Source organism: Clarias gariepinus, chromosome 17, assembly GCF_024256425.1.
Source record: "Clarias gariepinus isolate MV-2021 ecotype Netherlands chromosome 17, CGAR_prim_01v2, whole genome shotgun sequence".
NCBI lineage: Eukaryota > Metazoa > Chordata > Actinopteri > Siluriformes > Clariidae > Clarias > Clarias gariepinus.
In genome coordinates, this window is record NC_071116.1 from 24,648,214 (window position 1) to 24,671,991 (window position 23,778).

Below are 23,778 nucleotides of genomic sequence, written 5' to 3' on the forward strand. Positions count from 1 at the left end.
ATATGCCATAATACAAAGACCTAAAATAGAATTTGTTGTATTTACATGCCAAATGTGTTTTTTTACAGAACTGCCAGTCTTTTACTATCTGGTTGAATTTGAGATTAATACTGCAAACACATCAGTGATCAATAAAGGCAGAAACTTCCTTGGAGGAGTCAATTTACCATTTTTCTTTGGTCAAGTAGCAGAAATTACAGATGTGGAAATAACAACAGGTAGGAGACAAATTGTGTATAAAAGTGTGCCCCAATAAATATACATTATACATAATATACATTGTTATTACTGAGGTCACCTTATGTTCTGTATAGATTTTCCATAAACAAAATGCACCAAAATAGGTAGCTTTTAAATGATGGAACCAATATCCTGTAAATTTTTTTATTTGTTTGTTATATATTTTATTTCTTCATTTTTGTATTTATTTTGAATTATAAAAAGTTAAATGTCGTTGGGAAAGGAGTCTGGAGCCTGTTTTCACATCAGAGTCTTACAGTAAACAAAAGTCAAAAACAGAAAAATCAAGGACAAGTATGTGAGGATGATGAGAATTTAAAATATAAAACAATCAATCTACTTTAATTCCACAGTGTGCAGTCTCATTGGTGCTGAATATCACTGCTGGTGTGAGGATCAGTATTTTTGGCCGTGTGAAAAGTGCACCATATATGGACCTTGTGATGACGTCAACAATTCTACGTGTGGCTGCATCAACGGTCTTCCAGATGATGAACAATTATGCCAGCCAATCAATGAGCTGTCTTGTATGTATAAAATGTTTCATGAAAAATAAACATGATGGATAGATGCTTTTTGCTCTTTTTTTATCACAAAATGACCAGGTGATAATTTACCTATTCAATGGAAAATGGTATGAGGCCAAAATGAGAATAGAGAAAGAAATAAAAGACTTGCTCTAGATCTTTATCCCCACGTATTAACCTGCATATTTGCAGTAAAAAATTCCTGTTTAAACTTGTCTAAGTGGAGTGGGTTAAATAAACTGTATTCATTAGTCTTTATTAAAATTACCCTTTTTTCCTTATAGATAACTCTACATGTCCACCTAATCCAGTCCGAGGTAAAACTACAATAATAACTACCTTAAGATGTGCAGAGTTTCACTGGTGTTCCGATACTTTTTAATGTGGCCTAAAATGCTCTATGATTATTTATTATATGGATTTTCTTTTCACTTTTTCTCACAGCTGAATATCTGATTGAGGTTGAGATTAGCACAGCAGATTTCTCATTTGGGTATCAACTTAAATACGATCTGGAGACATCAATTTTCCCCTTCATAAATTTCATGAAAATTAACATGACTACAGGTAACTGACCTAAATTTTTGCCATTTCCTCTACATAATATTATAAAAATCATTTAAATCATTACTGTCCAATCTCTTTGCACGCAGTGGTCCTGGGATAGGCTTTGAATGTTAATTATCTGGTATTGAAATTCACTTATGTGGTCTGTCTGTCATAAAATTACCCGTGAATGATCTGTATTCATTAGTTACCACAAAATACCTGAATAAGTCATCTTATAATTTCAATTCCAGTCAGGTCAATTGTCAGAACTCCAGGTTTAGAAAATGAAACACAATGTTGTAATAGTTATGGTCAATGACAAAAAAGGAATGAATGTCCAAATAAAGGCTAAGCCTACAGAGTAATCTAAAGCTTAGACAAGGTCAAAACACAGTAAACACAGAGGTTAAAACTAAGATTGTAAAAAGCCTGGTGAGACTTCACATTGAGGCCATGTAGTCCAGGTGGACACTAGACTAAATTACATCTCACGGGAGGGAGATCTCTGCTGACAGACAATTACTGTATACTGTACTGTACAACTCTATTTTCACCTGAGCATTTTTTATACATTTACACCATCTTTCTTCCTCAGTGTGTCAGCTAATTGGCATTGAATACCAGTGTACATGTCAAGATCAGTATTTCTGGTCACTTGATAACTGTGCTATGTATGGCACCTGTAATTACGCGAATGAAAATGCATGTACCTGTATCAATGCACTTCCCAGTGATGGACAGATGTGTGTGCCAACAAGTGGTAAGAGAAAAAAATCGATAAAAATATATGCCATAATACAAAGACCTAAAATAGAATTTGTTGTATTTACATGCCAAATGTGTTTTTTTACAGAACTGCCAATCTTTTACTATCTGGTTGAATTTAAGATTAATACTGAAAACACATCAGTGATCAATGAAGGCAGAAACTTCCTTGGAGGAGTCAATTTACCATTTTTCTTTGGTCAGGTAGCAGAAATTACAGATGTGGAAATGACAACAGGTAGGAGACAAATTGTTTATAAAATTGTGCCCCATTAAATATATAATATACATAATATACATTGGTATTACTGAGGTCACCTTATGTTCTGTATAGATTTTCCATAAACAAAATGCACCAAAATAGGTAGTTTTTAAGTGATGGAACCAATATCCTGTAATTTTTTTTATTTGTTTGTTATATATTTTATTTATTCATTTTTGTATTTATTTTGAATTATAAAAAGTTAAATGTCGTTGGGAATGGAGTCTGGAGCCTGTTTTCACATCAGAGTCTTACAGTAAACAAAAGTCAAAAACAGAAAATCAAGGACAAGTATGTGAGGATGATGAGAATTTATAATATAAAACAATCAATCTACTTTAATTCCACAGTGTGCAGTCTCATTGGTGCTGAATATCACTGCTGGTGTGAGGATCAGTATTTTTGGCCGTGTGAAAAGTGCACCATATATGGACCTTGTGATGACGTCAACAATTCTACGTGTGGCTGCATCAACGGTCTTCCAGATGATGAACAATTATGCCAGCCAATCAATGAGCTGTCTTGTATGTATTAAAAGTAACATGAAAAATAATCATAACAGATAGATGGTTTTTCCTCCTTTTCTATCACAAATTGACCAAGTGATAATTTACCTATTCAACGGAAAATGGTATGAGGCCAAAATGAGAATAGAGAAAGAAATAAAAGACTTGCTCTAGATCTTTATCCCCACGTATTAACCTGCATATTTGCAGTAAAAAATTCCTGTTTAAACTTGTCTAAGTGGAGTGGGTTAAATAAACTGTATTCATTAGTCTTTATTAAAATTACCCTTTTTTCCTTATAGATAACTCTACATGTCCACCTAATCCAGTCCGAGGTAAAACTACAATAATAACTACGTTAAGATGTGCAGAGTTTCAATCATGTTCCGATACTTTTTAATGTGGCCTATAATGCTCTATAATTTATTTATTACTTGGATTTTCCTTTCACTTTTTCTCAAAGCTGAGTATCTGATTGAGGTCGAGATTGGTACAGCAGATTTCCTACTTGGGTATCAACTTAAAAACGATCTGGAGACATCAATTTTCCCCTTCATAAATTTCATGAAAATTAACATGACTACAGGTAACTGACCTAAATTTTTGCCATTTCCTCTACATAATATTATAAAAATCATTTAAATCATTACTGTACAATCTCTTTGCACGCAGTGGTTCTGGGATAGGCTTTGAATGTTAATTATCTGGTATTAGAATTCACTCATGTGGTCTGTCTGTCATAAAATTACCCGTGAATGAGCTGTATTCATTAGTAACCACAAAATACCTGAATAAGTCGTCTCATAATTATTATTTCTGTCAGGTCCATTGTCAGAACTGCAGGTTTAGAAAATGAAACACAATGTTGTAATAGTTATGGTCAATGACAAAAAAGGAATGAATGTCCAAATAAAGGCTAAGCCTACAGAGTAATCTAAAGCTTAGACAAGGTCAAAACACAGTAAACACAGAGGTTAAAACTAAGATTGTAAAAAGCCTGGTGAGACTTCACATTGAGGCCATGTAGTCCAGGTGGACACTAGACTAAATTACATCTCACGGGAGGGAGATCTCTGCTGACAGATAATTACTGTATACTGTACTGTACAACTCTATTTTCACCTGAGCATTTTTTATACATTTATTCCATCTTTCTTCCTCAGTGTGTCAGCTAATTGGCATTGAATACCAGTGTACATGTCAAGATCAGTATTTCTGGTCACTTGATAACTGTGCTATGTATGGCACCTGTAATTACGCGAATGAAAATGCATGTACCTGTATCAATGCACTTCCCAGTGATGGACAGATGTGTGTGCCAACAAGTGGTAAGAGAAAAAAAAATCTATAAAAATATTTGCCATAATACAAAGACCTAAAATAGAATTTGTTGTATTTACATGCCAAATGTGTTTTTTTACAGAACTGCCAATCTTTTACTATCTGGTTGAATTTAGGATTAATACTGAAAACACATCAGTGATCAATGAAGGCAGAAACTTCCTTGGAGGAGTCAATTTACCATTTTTCTTTGGTCAGGTAGCAGAAATTACAGATGTGGAAATGACAACAGGTAGGAGACAAATTGTTTATAAAATTGTGCCCCATTAAATATATAATATACATAATATACATTGGTATTACTGAGGTCACCTTATGTTCTGTATAGATTTTCCATAAACAAAATGCACCAAAATAGGTAGTTTTTAAGTGATGGAACCAATATCCTGTAATTTTTTTTATTTATTTGTTATATATTTTATTTATTCATTTTTGTATTTATTTTGAATTATAAAAAGTTAAATGTCGTTGGGAAAGGAGTCTGAAGTCGGTTTCCACATCAGAGTCTTATAGTAAATAAAAGTCAAAAACAGAAATATCAAAGACAAGTATGTGAGGATGATGACACTGAAATAGATAAAAACAATTGAATCTGCTTTAATTCCACAGTGTGCAGTCTGTATGGTGCTGAATATTACTGCTGGTGTGAGGATCAGTATTTCTGGCCGTGTGAAAAGTGCACCATATATGGACCTTGTGATGACGTCAACAATTCTACGTGTGGGTGCATCAACGGTCTTCCAGATGATGGACAATTATGCCAGCCGATCAATGAGCTGTCTTGTATGTATAAAAAGTAACATAAAAAAATAATCATGGCGAATAGAAGCTCTTTGCTGTTTTTTAACATATAGTGGTCATCATTTACTTTTCATTATAAAAGATATAAAGCCTAATAGAAAGTAAAGAAATAAATAAAAGTCATGCTCTTCTACTTCACATATGTTTGAAACAAAATTTTTCGTTCCATGTTGTCAAAGGTGTGTAAAATGATCTTTGTTTATTTGTTATTTTAAAAATGACCCTTTTCTGTCTATAGATAACTCCACGTGCCCACCCAATCCAACCCGAGGTACAACTACAATAATGACTGCCATAACGTGTGCAGACTTTCACCGGTGTTCTTGTGTTTAATGTTGTCTGAAAAACTCTTTTATATATGAATCTTTCATTTTTTTTTACTTATCTCACAGCTGAATATCTGATCGAGGTTGAGATTAGTGCTTCAGATTTAACAGTACTATTTCAACTGTTAAATATTTTCGAGACACCCTGGTTCCCTTTAATAAATATCAGTGAAATTAACATCACTACAGGTAACTGACCTATTTTTTTTTTTTACAATTCCTCTACACAAAATCATATCAGTGATTACTGTATGCCATTTACAGTACTGGGATAGGCTTCAAATGTTAAATTACCTGTTTATTGTTTAGTGTATTGCATTAAATTATTTGTTGTTACCCATAAAATTACTATAGAATAATCTGGTTAAATTTGAGGTGAATACTGCAAGCAAAATATTGATCAATTAATTGAGAAGCCTCCTTTATTTGGTCATGCAGCAGAAATTACACATGTGAATATTACCACAGGTAGAATTTAGGCTGTTTAAACAAAACAGTCACTCAACTTCCATACCGCTTTATCCTGTATTCAGGGTCTCAGGGACCTGGATCCTATTCCAGGAGGCCTAGGGCACAAGGCAGGGTGCCAATCTATCGCAGGGCACACACACACACACACACACACACACACTGTGTGCAATTTGGGAACGCCAATTAGCCCAACCTGCATATCTTACACAGTGGGAAACATAGCAAGCATGGGGAGAATATGCAAACTCCATGCGCACACAGTCGGGAATTGCGCCTTACCGGGAGTCGAACCCAGACCCTGGAGGAGCAAGGTGACAGTGCTAACCACTACACCACTGTGTTGCCGCTGTTTATAGAAATATAGTATGCCATATTAACTATCCATCTATTTAACTAGGAACCTCTGTAGTCCAACTAGGGACTGTAAAGGTTAATGGTGATTACCTTTGTATCAATTCCTATTTTTACGACCGTGGTGGGACCTTAGGTCAGTGTTCATTTACACACACTGTAAACCCCAATACGATGGCAAAACTAAAAAAAATTTAGTTAATCTGTTACATCAAGTTTTTTAAGCAATAATGTTTTCAATTTTAAGTATACAAAACTCAGTTTTTGAGTTTGTTGTACTCATATTAATAATCCTTTATTTGCAAATCAAATAAATTGTTGTTGGTCTTTCACTTGCTCTCGACAATAGGTCGCCAGAGTGGACCATCTGGTCCGCACACAAGCTTGGCACAGGTTTTACACTAGATGCCCTTCATGAACAGCCCTCCCATTTTATCTGGGCACTTCATCCAGTGGCTGAGAATCAAACCTGGGACTTTTATGTGGCAGGCAAAACACCTACCACTGAACCAGCAGTGCCTCTACAGAGCACCAAACTGCCAACAATCAGATGAAATAAATTCAATTAAATTCTTTTTTTCTTTTAATAAATCAAAAACATCAACTTTAGGGTTCCCAGATTTGTAAAGATTATACATATAGCATCATGCAAAGACAGACCAACACACCATCTTGATCAAAACAATTCAACGTGGGCAGTTTACATGTGCCTTACTAAAGACTAAAGATTTTAAGTTGGTGCAACTTTAATAAGACAGTTACTGTGGCTTAAGATATCAAAGTTGCTCAGCTAATTTGAAAAGTATCATTTCTACAAACTCAAATACCAAAAAGTTATTAGACTAAGTGTAATTGTTTAAGTTAATAGTACTCAATATGTTTAATTACTTTGAGCATTAGGGTTTACAGCATACTATGGGAAATTTGGGTACGCCAATTAGCCTAATATGCATTTCTTTGGACAGTGGGAGGAAACCAGACTACCCAGAAGGCAACCCACCAAGCATGGGAACAACATGCAAACTCCATGCACACAAACCCCAAAACTAAGCCAACATGCCACCTCATATTTACTATACAATGCACTATTTCCGAGATCAGCTAAAAGTGTTTGAAGATATTGGAGCATATCCAGTGTACTCTTTGAAACTGGAAATGATCCATGTTGGATAGTATATGTCACAAACTGGGTGTAATGGCTGGTGTTGATCGCCGTGGGCGGAAGGAGCAGGCATAGAGGCAGAGGGGTTGTGTAACCCAAAAAACAAAAAAAAAGTCTTTTAATGATGGTAAACACAAAGTATAAATAAAGACAAAAACAAAGGAACAACCAAACTCAAACAATACTTAACTCTGTGCTAACAAGGAAACTCTGGCAGGACACAGTGGGGGCGGGACATGGGGGGGACACGGAACAGAGACACGGGACGTGGGGAGACACGGGGCGTGGGGGAGACAGACACGGGACATGGGGGAGACAGACACGGGACATGGGGGAGACAGGGAGAGACACGGGACGTGGGGAGACAGGGAGAGACAGGACTAGGGCTAAAGATATGGCAGTCAGCTAGGCATGGCTTTTAGCTAAACATGGTTAAGATTGCTCTTAACCATGGCAGTCAGCTAAATTTTTAAATTGCTGTTTAGTTGACACATTGTGCGCCCAGTTCAAAATCTTAAATTGACCCAACCTGTTTTTTTTAAATATTTATATCAGCTTAAATAGTATTGGTTGTGGGCTTAATTCATTATATTTATCTAAAATTGACTTAGTCCAACTTTTCATCTACTCAAAAGGTACAGTAAGTTGTCTCCTTTGTAGCCTATTGATTTAGTTGGTTCAAGTTATTTTTTTATTCTATAAAAACAAGTTGGCCTAAGGATACTCTATCAAGTAAAACACAAACAATATTTTTTTTTAATAATAGAATTTTATTCTTCCAACACATAAAAAGTATAAAACAGGAGAATACAGTTTTATTTTGTTTAAAGGTCAATAAAATACCTAGATAAAACCAGATGCTTATCAGTCTCTTACCTAGCTAAACATGTCGTCAGCCCCAACATGCACTAAGCTACACTTACCTAATAGCTCAACACACTAGGGAATTGGGGCACAGAAACACAGAGACAAGGGATACCCAGTGGCTAGGCTAGGAGACATTCAAGGGCCAAGCTCACTGGAACACTAGGGAGACAGGAAACACAGAATAGCTAGAGACACAAAGGGGCTATGACTAGAAGCATGCTAGTTCAAAAAAATTCAAATTTTATTTGTCACATACACAGTCATACACAGTACGAAATGCTTACACGACCGCCAGTGACCTTAAAAAGAGAATTAAAGCTTATAATAAGTAATAAATATCAATAGAAGAAATATGATAGAAAATTTAACTAGAAAAACTTTGTTAGCTCAACCTGAATTTTAGCTACACACACTTCTAGCCAAACACACACCTATCTACTTACCTGCTCTAGCTAAATACACATGAAAGCAAGGGGACAAGAACCACAGTACATACATACACAGATGACATGACGAAATCAGCTCCACAAACACACAGAACATCTACGGAGAAACATTGCCAAACGGAGAGCCCAAGTCAACACAACTTAAATCAAAACATAAACTAAACAGAGAACAAAACAAACCAAAACAAAATGCCCACACAAATGACAGAGGTTAAACCAAAAATGCTTGACGCAGTTTCCCAGACTAAACAGCTATTAATTAATGGCTACCTCAGCTTAGATGTGCACTCGCCTTCTGGGAAACTGAGTCAGCCAACAAAAACTACAAATAAAAAACAGTGACCTCTGGTGGTGGACCCTTACAGTATACAAATGAGTGTGCCTGATATGATCAAGCAAAGAGAGATTTTTTCATGACTTTAAAATGATGAAAAGATTGGGGCTCCTGCTTGTAAAGTTCGCTGTCATTGCAATATCATGCCATAAGAAATTTCTTATGGAAATCTTTTTGAAAATCACCAAATCTTTGCAACATATAAAATACTGTAATAAACCTGATTTTATTTTACAGTATGCAGTCTAAATGGTGGTGAATATCAGTGCAGGTGTGAGGGTCAGTACTTCTGGCCATGTGAAATGTGCACACTGTTCTGGTCTTGTGGTAACATCACTAATTTCTCATGTGACTGCATCAACACTCTCCCAAATGATGGACACTTTTGCCAGCCAATGAATGAGCTGATTGGTATGTATGATATCTAATATGAAAAATAACCATGTCGAATAGATGCTCTTTCCTCTTTTTTCTTTCTTCTTTTTAAACACAAGAAGATAATTTTTTAAATGGCAGGTTCTGGTGATAATTGACCTGTTGAACATGACAAATAAATTAATTAATTAAATATAAGGAAAAAAAATATGCTGCCTTAACATAAAAAAGTTGCACAGCTTTTTACAATTTTTTGCTAAGCCAAACAAAAAATTTTAAATTGCTGTTTAGTTGACACATTGTGTGCCCAGTTCAAAATCTTAAATTGACCCAACCTGTAATTTAAATATTTATATCAGCTTAAATAGTATTGGTTGTGGGCTTAATTCATTATATTTGTCTAAAATTGACTTAGTCCAACTTTTCATCTACTCAAAAGGTACAGTAAGTTGTCTCCTTTGTAGCCTATTGATTTAGTTGGTTCAAGTTTTTTTTTATTCTAAAAAAAACAAGTTGGCCTAAAGATACTCTATCAAGTAAAACACAAACAATATTTTTTTTAATAATAGAATTTTATTCTTCCAAAACACATAAAAAGTATAAAACAGGAGAATACAGTTTTATTTTGTTTAAAGGTCAATAAAATACCTAGATAAAACCAGATGCTTATCAGTGTTTTACTGATTTATTTATATTACAAAATCATATAACCAATATCATAACCAACTTTTAAATTAGAAATTAAAATTAGAAAAGATGAAAATTAGAAAAGATAATTTTAACTTAGAAAAGATGAACTCATTTTCCCCAATGTGTCAGACGCAGAGTCTATGGCAACAAGAGTTCGTTTAATAAAATGTGAATCTGAGAAAGACGTATCTCTCCAAGCCCAATAAAAATGGTTTGGATGGCTTCAAAGGTGCACATGCCGTCCTTTTGGAATTCAATATTTAGAGCACAGACCTGACCAACCATCACTCCTAAAGCCATATTAGTCGAACTTCAACAGCTTGTTCATGTTCCTCCAGTAGATCCAAAAGGCCCCTGTCACCCCTCTGACCCAATCCTCCACAGCAGAGCTCTGGGTAAAGAAAACAAGGCTTGTAAAGACAAAGATGAATACAATTTACAGCATATTTATTTATAGCTATGATAAATATAAAAGATTTGAATAAGACAACTGTGTAAAAGCCTGTTTTTAGAGTTCTAATGATGGGTTAAAGCTATCTATTGTTTCATATTCAAAAGGGTTTTACTTTGTGATTCTCAGGAGTAAATACATGTTTGGAGTGATGTCTTTAATTTACCGGGTATTTACTCATTTTGGTTTTCATACGAATAAATAAATCACATGATTGGATTTCAGTGAAGGTAAATCACTAGCTAAACTTAATTTTCAAGTTTATTCAGTCTGTGTCTCCGGGGTTTAAAAGAACACAATGTTATCTTTTGTCTCAACAAATACCATAAGGTGTTGGGCCAACAATGCAATGTTAATTCAATCAACATTTATCTAGTTGAGGTTTTTACAGTGTAAAGAGGAATTGAGAAATACGATATCTTAACATCTACATGCTATATGTGTCAGCATTTTTTAACCTACATTTCTCTTTACATGTTTTTAGAGTGTGAAAAAAATAAACTGTAAATTATGCGTTTTTTTTTTTCCTTATAGGTGACTCCTTATGTCCACCCAATCCACTCAAAGGTAAAACTACAGTAATAACTAGTAGAAGATGAGCAGGCCTTTACCAATGCTCTTGTATTTTTAAATGTTGCCAACAGTGCTATACTATATTTTATTATATGGATTGTCTTTTCACTTTTCTCACAGCTAAATATCTGATTGAGTTTGAAATTAATGCAGTAGATGAAACAGTCCTGAATCAACTGAGGGCCCTTTTGGAGATACTCAGTGTACCCTTCATAATTAGTAACATTAATTTCACTGAAATTGACATTACTACAGGTAACTGACTTTTCAGTTTCTGCATATTCACATAGATAAAAATCTGCCAAAGATCTTCATAGACCTGTTCTTTGTTCTCATATAAGTCAAGAATAAATAAACCCATATAAAGAATTTTGTAGTTTGCGCTCACAGATTCTAACAGATATTTATTACAATCATCTTAAAATATTGACCTGAAATGTTAATACAATGAATGCAGCTCATGGCAGATACATTTCCTTTGTCTCCCTAATTGCTTCTTAGGCAATATTTGAGGGGGAAAAAGTTCCTTATATGTATATAATGTATAACTAATGTATAATTATACAAAGTACTAATTATAATTACTATAAAATTATAAAAATTTATATAAAAAGTATAAAAGTACTAATAATATAATTACTCAAAATACTCCGGTTTCCCCCCAGAGTCTAATGACAGGCAGATTAGGCTAATTGCCATTTCTAAATTCCCTATACTGTATGAGCATGTAAATGTGCGCGTGATTGTGTGCACTGGGACACATTGACAACCTGTCTAGGGTATACAGGTCCTTCTCATAAAATAAGCATATTGTGATAAAGTTCATTATTTTCTGTAATGTACTGATAAACATTAGACTTTCATATATTTTAGATTTATTACACACAACTGAAGTAGTTCAAGCCTTTTAATTATTTTAATATTGATGATTTTGGCATACAGCTCATGAAAACCCAAAATTCCTATCTCAAAAAATTAGCATATCATGAAAAGGTTCTCTAAACGAGCTATTAACCTAATCATCTGAATCAACTAATTAACTCTAAACACCTGCAAAAGATTTCTGAGGCTTTTAAAAACTCCCAGCCTGGTTCATTACTCAAAACCTCAAACATGGGTAAGACTGCCGACCTGACTGCTGTCCAGAAGGCCATCATAGACACCCTCAAGCAAGAGGGTAAGACACAGAAAGAAATTTCTGAATGACTAGGCTGTTCCCAGAGTGCTGTATCAAGGCACCTCAGTGGGAAGTCTGTGGGAAGGAAAAAGTGTGGCAGAAAACGCTGCACAACGAGAAGAGGTGACCGGACCCTGAGGAAGATTGTGGAGAAGGACCGATTCCAGACCTTGGGGGACCTGCGGAAGCAGTGGACTGAGTCTGGAGTAGAAACATCCAGAGCCACCGTGTACAGGCGTGTGCAGGAAATGGGCTACAGGTGCCGCATTCCCCAGGTCAAGCCACTTTTGAACCAGAAACAGCAGCAGAAGCGCCTGACCTGGGCTACAGAGAAGCAGCACTGGACTGTTGCTCAGTGGTCCAAAGTACTTTTTTTGGATAAAAGCAAATTTTGCATGTCATTCGAAAATCAAGTTGCCAGAGTCTGGAGGAAGACTGGGGAGAGGGAAATGCCAAAATGCCTGAAGTCCAGTGTCAAGTACCCACAGTCAGTGATGGTCTGGGGTGCCATGTCAGCTGCTGGTGTTGGTCCACTGTGTTTTATCAAGGGCAGGGTCAATGCAGCTAGCTATCAGGAGATTTTGGAGCACTTCATGCTTCCATCTGCTGAAAAGCTTTATGGAGATGAAGATTTTATTTTTCAGCACGACCTGGCACCTGCTCACAGTGCCAAACCACTGGTAAATGGTTTACTGAACATGGTATTATTGTGGTCAATTGGCCTGCCAACTTTTCTGACCTGAACCCCATAGAGAATCTGTGGGATATTGTGAAGAGAAAGGGAAAGCAAGACCCAACACTCTGGATGAGCTTAAGGCCACTATCGAAGCATCCTGGGCCTCCATAACACCTCAGCAGTGCCACAGGCTGATTGCCTCCATGCCACGCCGCATACTGAATATAATTATTTGAAGGTTGACTTTTTTTTGTATTAAAAACATTTTTCTTTTATTGATCGGATGAAATATGCAAATTTTTGGTTTTCATGAGCTGTATGCCAAAATCATCAATATTTAAACAATAAAAGGCTTGAACTACTTCAGTTGTGTGTAATTAATCTAAAATATATGAAAGTCTAATGTTTATCAGTACATTACAGAAAATAATGAATTTTATCACAATATGCTAATTTTTTGAGAAGGACCTGTATCCTACCTAGTGCCCCGAGTCCTCTGTGATAGGCTCCAGACCTCCCGCAACTCTACTGTACAGAATAAGCAGTATAGAGAGTGAGTGAGAGTGAGTGAGTGAGTGTATGAGCCATTTAAGACTTTCTCATAATTAATTACATTTTTGACCACTTAGTGGTAGGAAGGTTTCTGGTTTTAGTTCAGATTTGGCAATGAAGTACAGGGGCACAGTTTTAAATCATGTGCAAATTGGAAATGTAAAATTTAGGATATGTTTGAGTTTGTCTATTGACTTTGCATTATGGAATATCTTCTTACATATCTAATGAACAGACAAACTAATTATCGATACCCGAAATTACAAAAGGCAACATATTTGTGGTTATTAATAGAACTTCTGCTTGTGGACAACAAGCTAAATCTTCCCCTACTAACTCACTAAAGTAAAATTATTCATGGAAGGGTGACCAAATTAAGTCAGTTTTACATTGTCTCCTATTACATGGGCCTTTCTCCACATGATAATAAAACTAAAGAAATGTAAAGAAACAGATACAGTAAATGGCTCCTACAATAAGATTTCATGTAATTCCTAATAAACAATTAAAAATTTCACTGTTTTAACAAATCTTTACATTATCATGTTTTTCTGTTCTACAGTATGCAGGTTGAATGGTTCTCAATATCAGTGCAGGTGTGAGGATCAGTATTTCTGGCCATGTGAAAAGTGTACACTATATGGGTCCTGTGGTGAGATCACCAATACCTCATGTGACTGCATCACTGCTCATCCAAATGGGGGACAGTTCTGCCAACCAAACAATGAGCTGACTAGTATGTATGATAAGATGCATAAAAAATAATGTCTGGTATAGATACTGTTCATTAATAAACTTTAGTCAGTTTTAACTGCCAAATTCATTTTATTTTTCAAGAATAAGTTTGATGGCACTAGATAGTTAAATTTTCTAGACATATGAAGATTGTATGAAATGTATTTGTTAGTTTTATTTAATGAAGGGATTGTATAATAAAAATTAGAAAAGCACTAAAGATGATTAGCTTGATACCATGATAACAAAGCAAAATTTAACCAATTAAAAAAATAGCCCCAACACTGAGAAATGACAGAAACAGTAGACATGTTTTGGATGTTTAATTCTCTACTGCACTCATCTTTAAGGTTAAATTTCTCTTGACAAAGTTCTCTCAGTTAAAGTAAGTTAAATATACTGCATTTAACAGTAATTTTCACCCAATCTTTTTTTTTTTTTAGATAACTTTGCATGTATAATTCAACCTATAACAACCACAGGTAAAAATCCACCTGCTTCTGTGTTTAATTCTATAGTGTATTTTTTGGAAACCTTGAGCTTCTTTTCTGCTGGGACCCATGCACGGTGGGCTGTGGTGAACTGGGGGTTCTGATAACTTTCCGTTGTGGCTAGCAATACCTATTTTTGCCCATTTTAAAAAAAAAATTCCTAAAGCTTGACCATAGTGTGGCATTAACCATTGCGGTATTATAGCCATTTAGTAATTATGCACTTAAACTCTCAAATAGGTCTCTATGCAAATGAAGGAGCATATTAAAATTGTTAACTGTCTGATGACTAATAATGAATTTTGACTTTCAGACCGTATAGATTTGGGGGGGGGGGGGGTGTACAATATGGGACAAATGTATTAAAGTTTCATATTTAATCAAATATACAGTATACAAGGACAGTTTAAAGAATGTCACAAGCCATTTTTTTATGTGTCTGCTTTGGTTAACTACTACACCACCACTTCTATGGACCATGGCCCAATCTGCAGTTAGCACTACAACTGCTGCAACCAAAACCAGCTTCACCCTAACCCCCACGTCTACATCAGCAATTACAGCAACTACTGCAATCTCATCTAAGCCAACACCAACCCCCACATCACCAGCAAGCACCACAACAACTGCAGTACCACCACGCACAACCACCAGTATTGGTATGTTTTCAATCCTTGTTCTTGCATTCCATTCCATCTTGCACTTCCATTGTAGCGGTACGACTGCGACACAGAGAGAGGAGGGCAGACAACAGATTGTAGTGGTAAGCAGAACTGATGTGATTTATTTACAAACTCATGCAAAAGTCCACAAACGAACACACACTGGACGTTAGTTTAATTTGAGCTAACATCTCACCTCCTCTGCGGGCTTCCTGGCTTCCTTTTATATTTCCTCGCGCTCTCACCGCTGATGAGTGGGAATAGGAAACCGACTGTGTCTCATCTAACTGTCTGTCTGTCATTTTTATATAATGTTAGAAAGTATACAAATTGTTTGATGGCTTGACTGCAAAAAAACTGTAAAATTTGACTTCTCCTGGACTTAACAAACCTGTTTTTGAGATTATATATATATATATATATATATATATTTATTTATTTATTTATTTATTTATTGTACGGTACTGGATTGTATTGTATTGTTTTTTTTAACTACCACGACGCCAAATTGACGGACCATGGCGCAACCTTCAGCAACTGCTTCAACCCAAACCAGCACAACTACAACAACTGCCACATCTACTACAACACAAAACAGCACAACTACAGCCATAACAAATGCAGGTATTATGTACAGTATGATTTTAACACATTTACATACACACGTGCGCACGCATCATATGAATGATGATCTGCTGATAATGTTGGACCTGGTTATTTGTGAAAGATGAATCTGTTGACTTTTTTTTAAACTTTGCAAGACCATTTTATTTTTTAAGAACTTAACATGCCTTTTTTGTTTTTTAATTACCAATTCTGTGTACCATGCCACACTCTGCAGTTAACACAACAAATGCTGTAACAAAAACTAACACAACTCCAACCACCACACCCGCGGCAACCAGTGCAACTACTACAATCTTTACCAAACCAACTACAACCCCCATAGCAAACAGCACAATTACGACAACCTTATTCAAACCAACTACAACCCCCACACCCACAGCAACCAGCACAACTACGACAACCTTAACCAAACCAACTTCAACCACCACACCCACACCAATCACCACAACTGCCGGTACGATTTTAGTTCTTGTTCTTCTCATTTATTGAACATAAATTTTTTTGTGTGTCTTTTTTCATTAATAGCTTAAATGGTTTGAAAATGTATCCATTTTGACAATGATTATTTTTTATATTTTATGTAAATGTAAATTCATATAGGATTTTATTTATTTATCAGCCTCAGTTGGAACCATCCCTAGTTATGCAGATATCCTAGATTTGATTTGTCTGTAAATTTTGTCGTTGCTCTTGTTTTTATTTTTTTTAACAGGCACCCAATTATTAACCTTTACATTGTCAATAATTGAAGATTTTGACTTTGAACTCAGTGACCAAACCAGTGCAAAATACAAAACATATAAAGCAAAGATTGAGACTTCGGTAAGCGTTACACAATATGAATTATTATTATTATTATTATTATTATTATTATTATTATTATTATATAAAAGTATTATATAAAAGTAAAAATAGTGCTGTGGCACACAACTCCACCCTAAAATACAATTAAATATGACATCCTAACCCTAACCCCCTCTTAAGATTAATTTAAGCTACAGAACTGTATCAGGTTACGTGGCCAACTCTTCAACAGTGACTAACTTCAGGTGATTATATATTTTAAATCTATAATTATTTTTTTTTTATGTAAATATCCCACTTAGATTAGATTAGGTTAGATTTCAGGGTTATATGTAACATTTTAAGCAGCAATTAAAGTGGTACGGTAATTATGTTTGTTTTTTGTTTTTTTTAACAGGCCTGGCAGTGTGTTAGCAGACTTTACTATTCAAACAACTAGTGTTAACCTTAATCTGGTATCAGCAAATGAAAACCTTGCTAGTAGTCTCCGTTTACAGGGATTTAATGTGAGCGAATCTGCATTTAGTCAAAGTGGTAAGGTTTGATTAGAAATTTTTAACTTTTCCAATGTTAATGTTGGGAGCTCTTGAGGAAGACAAATAGAGGTGTACCTGGCTCTTAATTTCAGTGAAAGATGGGCTATATAAATCCAGCGGAAATATATATCCTGGGACAAATCTAATACTTACCTGCAATCCTCCGGTTAATAATGGCCTTACATGGACTTTGAATGGGGGCCCCCTACCTCAGTCAGATAATATCCTTCAGCTCAATAATGCCGCTCCCAATAACAGTGGTAAGTAAAAAATTATTGTTTTTTTAGCTTCTTACAGGGATCAAAAATCATGGATTTCTAAACTAAGCTTCTTCTCATTCCTAAGTATTATTTATAATATAATTAATTTTGTCTGGTTTTCTCTGCTTTTCCAGGTCAATATGCTTGCACTACTAAAGTAAACTCAATGCCCTATGTTATCTGGCAAGTTATTACAATTCATCCATACCCCAATATCCAAGTGACCAGTAATAAACTAGTACAATGTCAGGATACAACAGTCCCACTGCAGTGTTGTGTTCAGTCAATTTACCAAGTGGAATGGGGCTCAGCTGCTTGCAGCTCACCTTCAAAAAGTAAGATAGATAGCTTTTTCCTTTGTGTTTTATATATATACAGTATATATATATATATATATATATATATATATATATATATATATATAAGTATATATATATATATATATATATATATAAGTATATATATATATATATATATATATATATATATATATATATACTGTGTGTGTGTAGGATGCCATAAATTCAAAAATAAATGATTACGTCTTCTTTAATCATTTTAAATACGATGATTGGTAAATATATGTCAGATTTTTTATGTTTTATTAAATGTGCCATTTACCTGTGCTGCACAGACCCAGTGACAGGCTGCATATCATGTGACTATCCAATTATACAAACAAATTGCATGAATAATGAAGTAGCACAGGTCACATGCCAGCTCCAAAGTCCCCTCCCTGGAAGTACAACTCAAAGTTACAACTCAAAGAGCATCACTTTAAATATAATAAACAAAAGTGAGTAACCATTTATTTTTTATTTACAGTTTTCCCAAATTCTACAGAAAACCTTGCAATGTCAGAGCACTTTATCAAGTGATCAATTAAATAAAAATATAAAATCTAAAAAAATAAATTAAATAAAAATAGAAAAACTTAAAAATAAGGATTATATTGCTAATTGTTTTTATTACTGATACCATAAAAGAGAAGTTATAGTTAGGGTTTGGTTAATTTGTGACAACCATTTTCTGATCTAATGTTCATTACATACTGTATATAAATAAATGTTTTATATGCAAGGTAAAAAATATGATTAGTTATACCATTCCAGGATGAAGAGTATGCATAGCATACATTTTTAAAATTTTGATGTAAACTTTAGCCAGGAAACCCATTACATGGGGATATACTGACCAATTATATGAAATCCTTTAAAACATTACATATGTCTGTAACTTTTACTGGAGTTTAAAATTATGTTATGTTATGTAATGTTAATTTTTTAGCATTTGACTGCTTTGATAATGTATTTGGAGCTGGAAATGTGGGAGTGGAAAGCACTGGTAACTGCAGTGGAGGCATGGTTGGCTATCAAGTAGCTCAGTGTATATCCCCAAACATCTGGAACCCAATAGAAAACTACTGTGTTCTACCCATCTTTAAAAATTTACAAGATACAGCTAAGGCAATTTAATTTTGTTCTTTCGTCCTAAGCAAATCATTTAATTATGTGACTTATGTTTTATATATACTATTTAATTTATTTATTTATTCCTTTTTTTGGCAGACTTTACAAGCAGCAAATATCCCACAATTTATGGCCAATCTCAGCACTAATGCTTTGTTAGCAATTCAAAACATCACTGCCTCTTCAGCTACAATATTAACAATTGTAGACATACTGAACATCATTTCCAATCTCTCACAAACAATTTTAATTAATCCACCTGTTATGAATGTAAGTACATTTTTTCAAGTATTTGGTTGCATGCAGTTATTTTAAATACATAAATAATATTTAAAATACATTGTAAATACCCAAGTGGGAATAGCTTTAACATTGACTCATATGTTTACACTTTTATACTTATAAACTCTTCTGCAACCCCAACATTTTATTTTTGCTAAAAACAATCTGTTCTGTGAATATTTAGTGATTATAAACACCAATGAGCCATAATATTCAAATTTATTATTAATTATATAGCAGTAAACTGGTAACAGAACCATTTATGCCTGTGGGAACCAAAGGCCAGCCCAACTGGTCTGATCATCAGAACATGCAGTCAAAACAACCCACCACTCATGGGGCCAGGCAGGCCCAAGGCCGCTCATCCGGCCTCTAAATTTCCCCAGATCCCTATTTAATCGAGCACCCATCGGATGCACAATCAAGTTCAATCCATCGAAGTCTTACCCCACAGTACCCAAAGGAACTGCTGCTTATGTCCTGGTGCCAGAAACCACAGTACATTCCCAAATGTCTTGTGGAGTCATGCCCTGAGGGAGCAGAGCTGCCCCAGTGGCAAAAGGGGAACCCACACAATATTGGGCATAATGTTTTGTCTTGTGATGTTATGGCTGATTAGTGGATTGGTTTTCATAAACTAGTGTAGATTGATCTTAGAGTCTTATTCAAAGGTTTAGGCACCCCTTCATAAATAACAGATTATGCTGATTTTTTTCTATTATAAAGATAATGACACAGTCTCTCTTGGAAATGAAAGAAAAATGCACAATATTTTCAGCAAACATAGATGCATAGTACTTTTTTGTTTTTTTACTTTCTGTTTTTAAGAATTTCCTACAAACAACAGATGTCATCGGATCAGATGGTGCCCAAAGCACATGGGTGCTCTTAAACAGCAACAATACAACAAAGAATGCTAGCTCTGAACTTCTGAAAGCGACTGAGATTATTGCAACCAGACTATCAGATGGAAGCTTCTTCATAACAACAAACATTAGTTCACTTAATAAAACTTTCATCACTGCCCCGTTTTCTGGAACATTTGGACTAAATTCAACAACCCAAATAAATATTCCAGTGGCGAGTGCACAGACATCTCTCACAGTAATAATTTCTTCAGCTTTTAATAATATCTTACCTGTTCGAAATCTGACCAACAATGACAGCAGTCAAACTGGCACCATTATTAATGGAGATGTAGCTGTAATTGAGACAAACTCGACCATCAAGAACATTTCCCTTTCTTTTAATATAAAAAATATGACGCTAGGAAACCCTCAGTGTGTCTTTTGGAACTATAGTCTTTTGAATGGCATTGGAGGTTGGGACTCGACTGGATGTCAACTAATGCCATTAGAGAATGAAACTGAAATTGTCACTTGTGAATGCAATCACACAACATCCTTTTCAATCTTGATGTCACCGTTTACCCTGGATAATGACTCAGCCATAATCTTAAACTATATAACTTACATCGGTGTTGCTATTTCATTGGGCTGCTTGGTTTTGTGCCTCCTAATTGAAATCATTATATGGAAATCAGTGACAAGAAATGACACGTCCTACATGCGGCATGTCTCTATAGTCAACATTGCTCTCTCCTTACTGATTGCGGACATATGCTTTATCATTGGAGCAGCGGTAGTTAACCAAGGCGAGGGTCCCTGTAGTACAGCCACATTCTTTATGCACTTCTTTTATCTTGCCCTTTTCTTCTGGATGTTGTTGTCAGCACTCTTGCTCCTCTACCGCACCCTTATGGTCTTTTCCAGAATGACCAGAGGTGCGATGATGGCCATTGCCTTCACTGTTGGCTATGGAGCCCCATTAATCATAGCCGTGGTTACTGTGGCATCTACAGCTGGACAACATGGATACATTCAAAAACAGTACAATTGTTGGCTAAACTGGAGTCAAACGAAGGCCCTCCTGGCATTTGTGATTCCTGTTCTGACTGTTGTAGCTATAAACTTCCTGGTGCTTATTGTGGTTCTGTTTAAGATGTTAAGGAGAGGAGCTAATGCTTCCATTCAGCAAGATGAGAAACATCCTCTAGTAGTCATTGCTAGATGTGTGGCGATTCTAACACCTCTCTTTGGTCTAACATGGGGATTCGGCATTGGAACCTTGGTATCACCGAACCGTGGAATTCACATAGTGTTCGCATTCTTTAATTCACTACAGGTACTTGATTAAAAAATCTTTTTTTTTCTCTGCAACTGTAATTGTGTACACATAAATGAAGATTAATCTACAAACTATTTTTAGTTTACAAATTCTATATCATATTAAAGTAAATTTGTCATAAATTATTTCTTTAAAGGGCTTCTTTATTTTGGTGTTTGGCACTTTACTGGATAGTAAGGTATGATAACTCTAAGGCCATTCTAAGGACAAATAATTTATTTTATATTATTATTCACTTAAAGCACATAAGGAGACAAAAATGGTGCTTTAATATTGCCTGCTTTGTGGTTGCAGGTCCGAGAAGCATTGGCAGGAACGTTTTCACTGAAGAACTTCAGCTCTTATCGCACCAGAGTATGTATAGTTTATGCTACAACTGTTAGTTCTTTGGAAAATGAAATTTACTCTTACTTTAGTTAATAAATATAGCTATTGACGGGTGTGTCTAAATTGCAGAGTACGAGTGGGGGTCCATCATCCTCAAGTGGATTTCCTTTCTTTCAGAGGATGCGGCAGAGAAGTATGTGACTGAAGTGATAGACAATGTGTATATTTTAATCAATAGGACAGTTCAGATATTTCATTATCAATTTCACACGTTAAACGAGAACCTCCTATCGGGGCTTGTAAAATGAATGAAAAGATACATATATAGCTTTCAAAAATAATGTTTGAGTTTAGAGTCATTAAATTTTTTTATGATTATTGTACTACTGTAAAAACATTTAAAAATTGACTGTTGAATAATTTGAAACCTCCTTAATGGCATCCAAAACTACTTACCAAAAAACTGACTACCTACAGTATGATCAGTGGGCTATCATATTGAGAAACAAAAAAAAGTCTTACAAATTCCAGAGTTAGAGATAAACTGATTGACTATTATATGTAGGTTTCCAACAAATTGCATTTTACATTTATTTATTTATTTATTTTAAAATTAATTAATAAATTTATTTTGCAGATGCATATAATATTTCGAGTGGTGGCCTGATGTCTTCAAGCAGCTCAGCTACTGACACCTAAACTAATATGTCCACATTATAATTCATGGCACAACATGTCTACATCCAAAATAGCATTGTTTAAATAGTTACCAAAAAAAAAACTTCATTCATTAATATATTCATTTATCTATTCGGTTTGTTAGGTTCATTAGGTTCTCTGTTTATCCTGTACAGGGATGCAGGAAGCCTAGAGCCTATCCCAGAACATTTCAGGCATGAGGTGTGGTAGACCCTGGACACAGTGCCAATCAGTCGCAGAGCACTTTAAAAATTAAAAAGTAAAAATAAAATTACGAAGTAGAATCTAACAGGGATACTTCATCATAAGCAATTCTAGTTCTTCTTATAACTACTTTGTATAGCTAGAACATCCTTTAAATTTTCTTTACACAGGAAATAAGCAATTGAAGAAAAATAAAATTATTTACAGTATAAAAAGCTTACATGCTATGACCTTGTTTTAAAATATTTAAAACAGACAGACCAGCAATCCAAAACATATTTAATATTTGAACATGGTCTTGTTTTATAAATAACATTCCACTTCCAGACTGGTCCGATACAGATATACCGTATGTAATATGTTAAATAGATGTATAAATAAATGAGTCACTAAGACAAACAACCACTGTTTCTAAGAAATTGTTATTTGAGCAACTTGCCAGCTTCATGTGCCACATTACACACAGTCTGTTTAAATATTTACTGTCATGGCCACCTCTGGGAACACTCCACCATCTTACCTGGACACCAACGCACCACCCGTCGAAGGGTTGAGGATTTGTTATCTGCTATGAAATTATGAGCCATAATTTTTGGGGGGGAATTTGTCTTTGTTGATGATGATGTATGCTTCTTTTAGTTTTAACTTTGTGTCTTGGATTATGTTTAAGTTACTTTTCTGTTTTCATGATTTAATTTTCTGTTCCTTCTCTGTCTTTTACGTTTACATGGAATTACATTTACATTTACATTTATGTAAATTTACATTACAAGCTGTTTAATAACCACTCAAGTTTAAATTTTAGACTAGATTTTGTTGCTGTGTGTTTCATTAAATACATCACAACAAAAAAAAAAAAATATTTGCATTAGGTCCTGTTTTATTTAATTTACTTAGTTTTGGTTCAAACACAAAACTCTCACTGCAAATGTTTGTTAGTTTTAACCAGATAGGCTGCACAAAGGAAACCTACAGTACGCTATATACAGAGTCAGCGAAAAATGTATACACATTTCAGAAAAAAAGAAAAACGTGAATAAATAGTTTAATACT

General features: G+C 34.9%; 1 protein-coding gene and 1 long non-coding RNA gene across 2 annotated transcripts; both read left to right on the forward strand.

Moving 5' to 3' along the window:
• The first annotated feature begins 165 nt into the window (after positions 1–165).
• LOC128545508 (adhesion G protein-coupled receptor F5-like) lies at positions 166–22,600 on the forward strand. The gene is made up of 28 exons (XM_053515820.1): positions 166–218; positions 594–767; positions 1,052–1,084; positions 1,212–1,334; positions 1,912–2,076; positions 2,170–2,319; positions 2,694–2,867; positions 5,230–5,262; positions 10,993–11,031; positions 11,158–11,292; positions 14,005–14,178; positions 14,621–14,659; positions 15,163–15,327; positions 15,865–15,954; positions 16,172–16,411; positions 16,670–16,779; positions 16,942–17,006; positions 17,159–17,295; positions 17,390–17,557; positions 17,692–17,892; positions 18,192–18,353; positions 18,845–19,023; positions 19,126–19,296; positions 20,137–21,492; positions 21,632–21,673; positions 21,790–21,849; positions 21,952–22,015; positions 22,460–22,600. The coding sequence occupies exons 4-28, from the start codon at positions 1,313–1,315 to the stop codon at positions 22,519–22,521; spliced, it is 4,203 nt and encodes a 1,400-aa protein (XP_053371795.1). The 5' UTR covers positions 166–218; positions 594–767; positions 1,052–1,084; positions 1,212–1,312; the 3' UTR covers positions 22,522–22,600.
• LOC128545609 (uncharacterized) lies at positions 3,377–4,414 on the forward strand. The gene is made up of 3 exons (XR_008365876.1): positions 3,377–3,435; positions 4,013–4,177; positions 4,273–4,414. It is a non-coding gene; the product is annotated as an uncharacterized LOC128545609 (long non-coding RNA).
• Positions 22,601–23,778: the final 1,178 nt, after the last annotated feature.

Bases quoted from the DNA above. Each gene is read 5' to 3' on its own strand.
- LOC128545508 (XM_053515820.1), top strand. From the start codon at position 1,313: ATGAAAATTAACATGACTACAG. The intron at 1,335-1,911 runs GTAACTGACCTA...TTTCTTCCTCAG, and splicing joins GAAAATTAACATGACTACAG to TGTGTCAGCTAATTGGCATT. The intron at 2,868-5,229 runs GTATGTATTAAA...TTCTGTCTATAG, and splicing joins GCCAATCAATGAGCTGTCTT to ATAACTCCACGTGCCCACCC.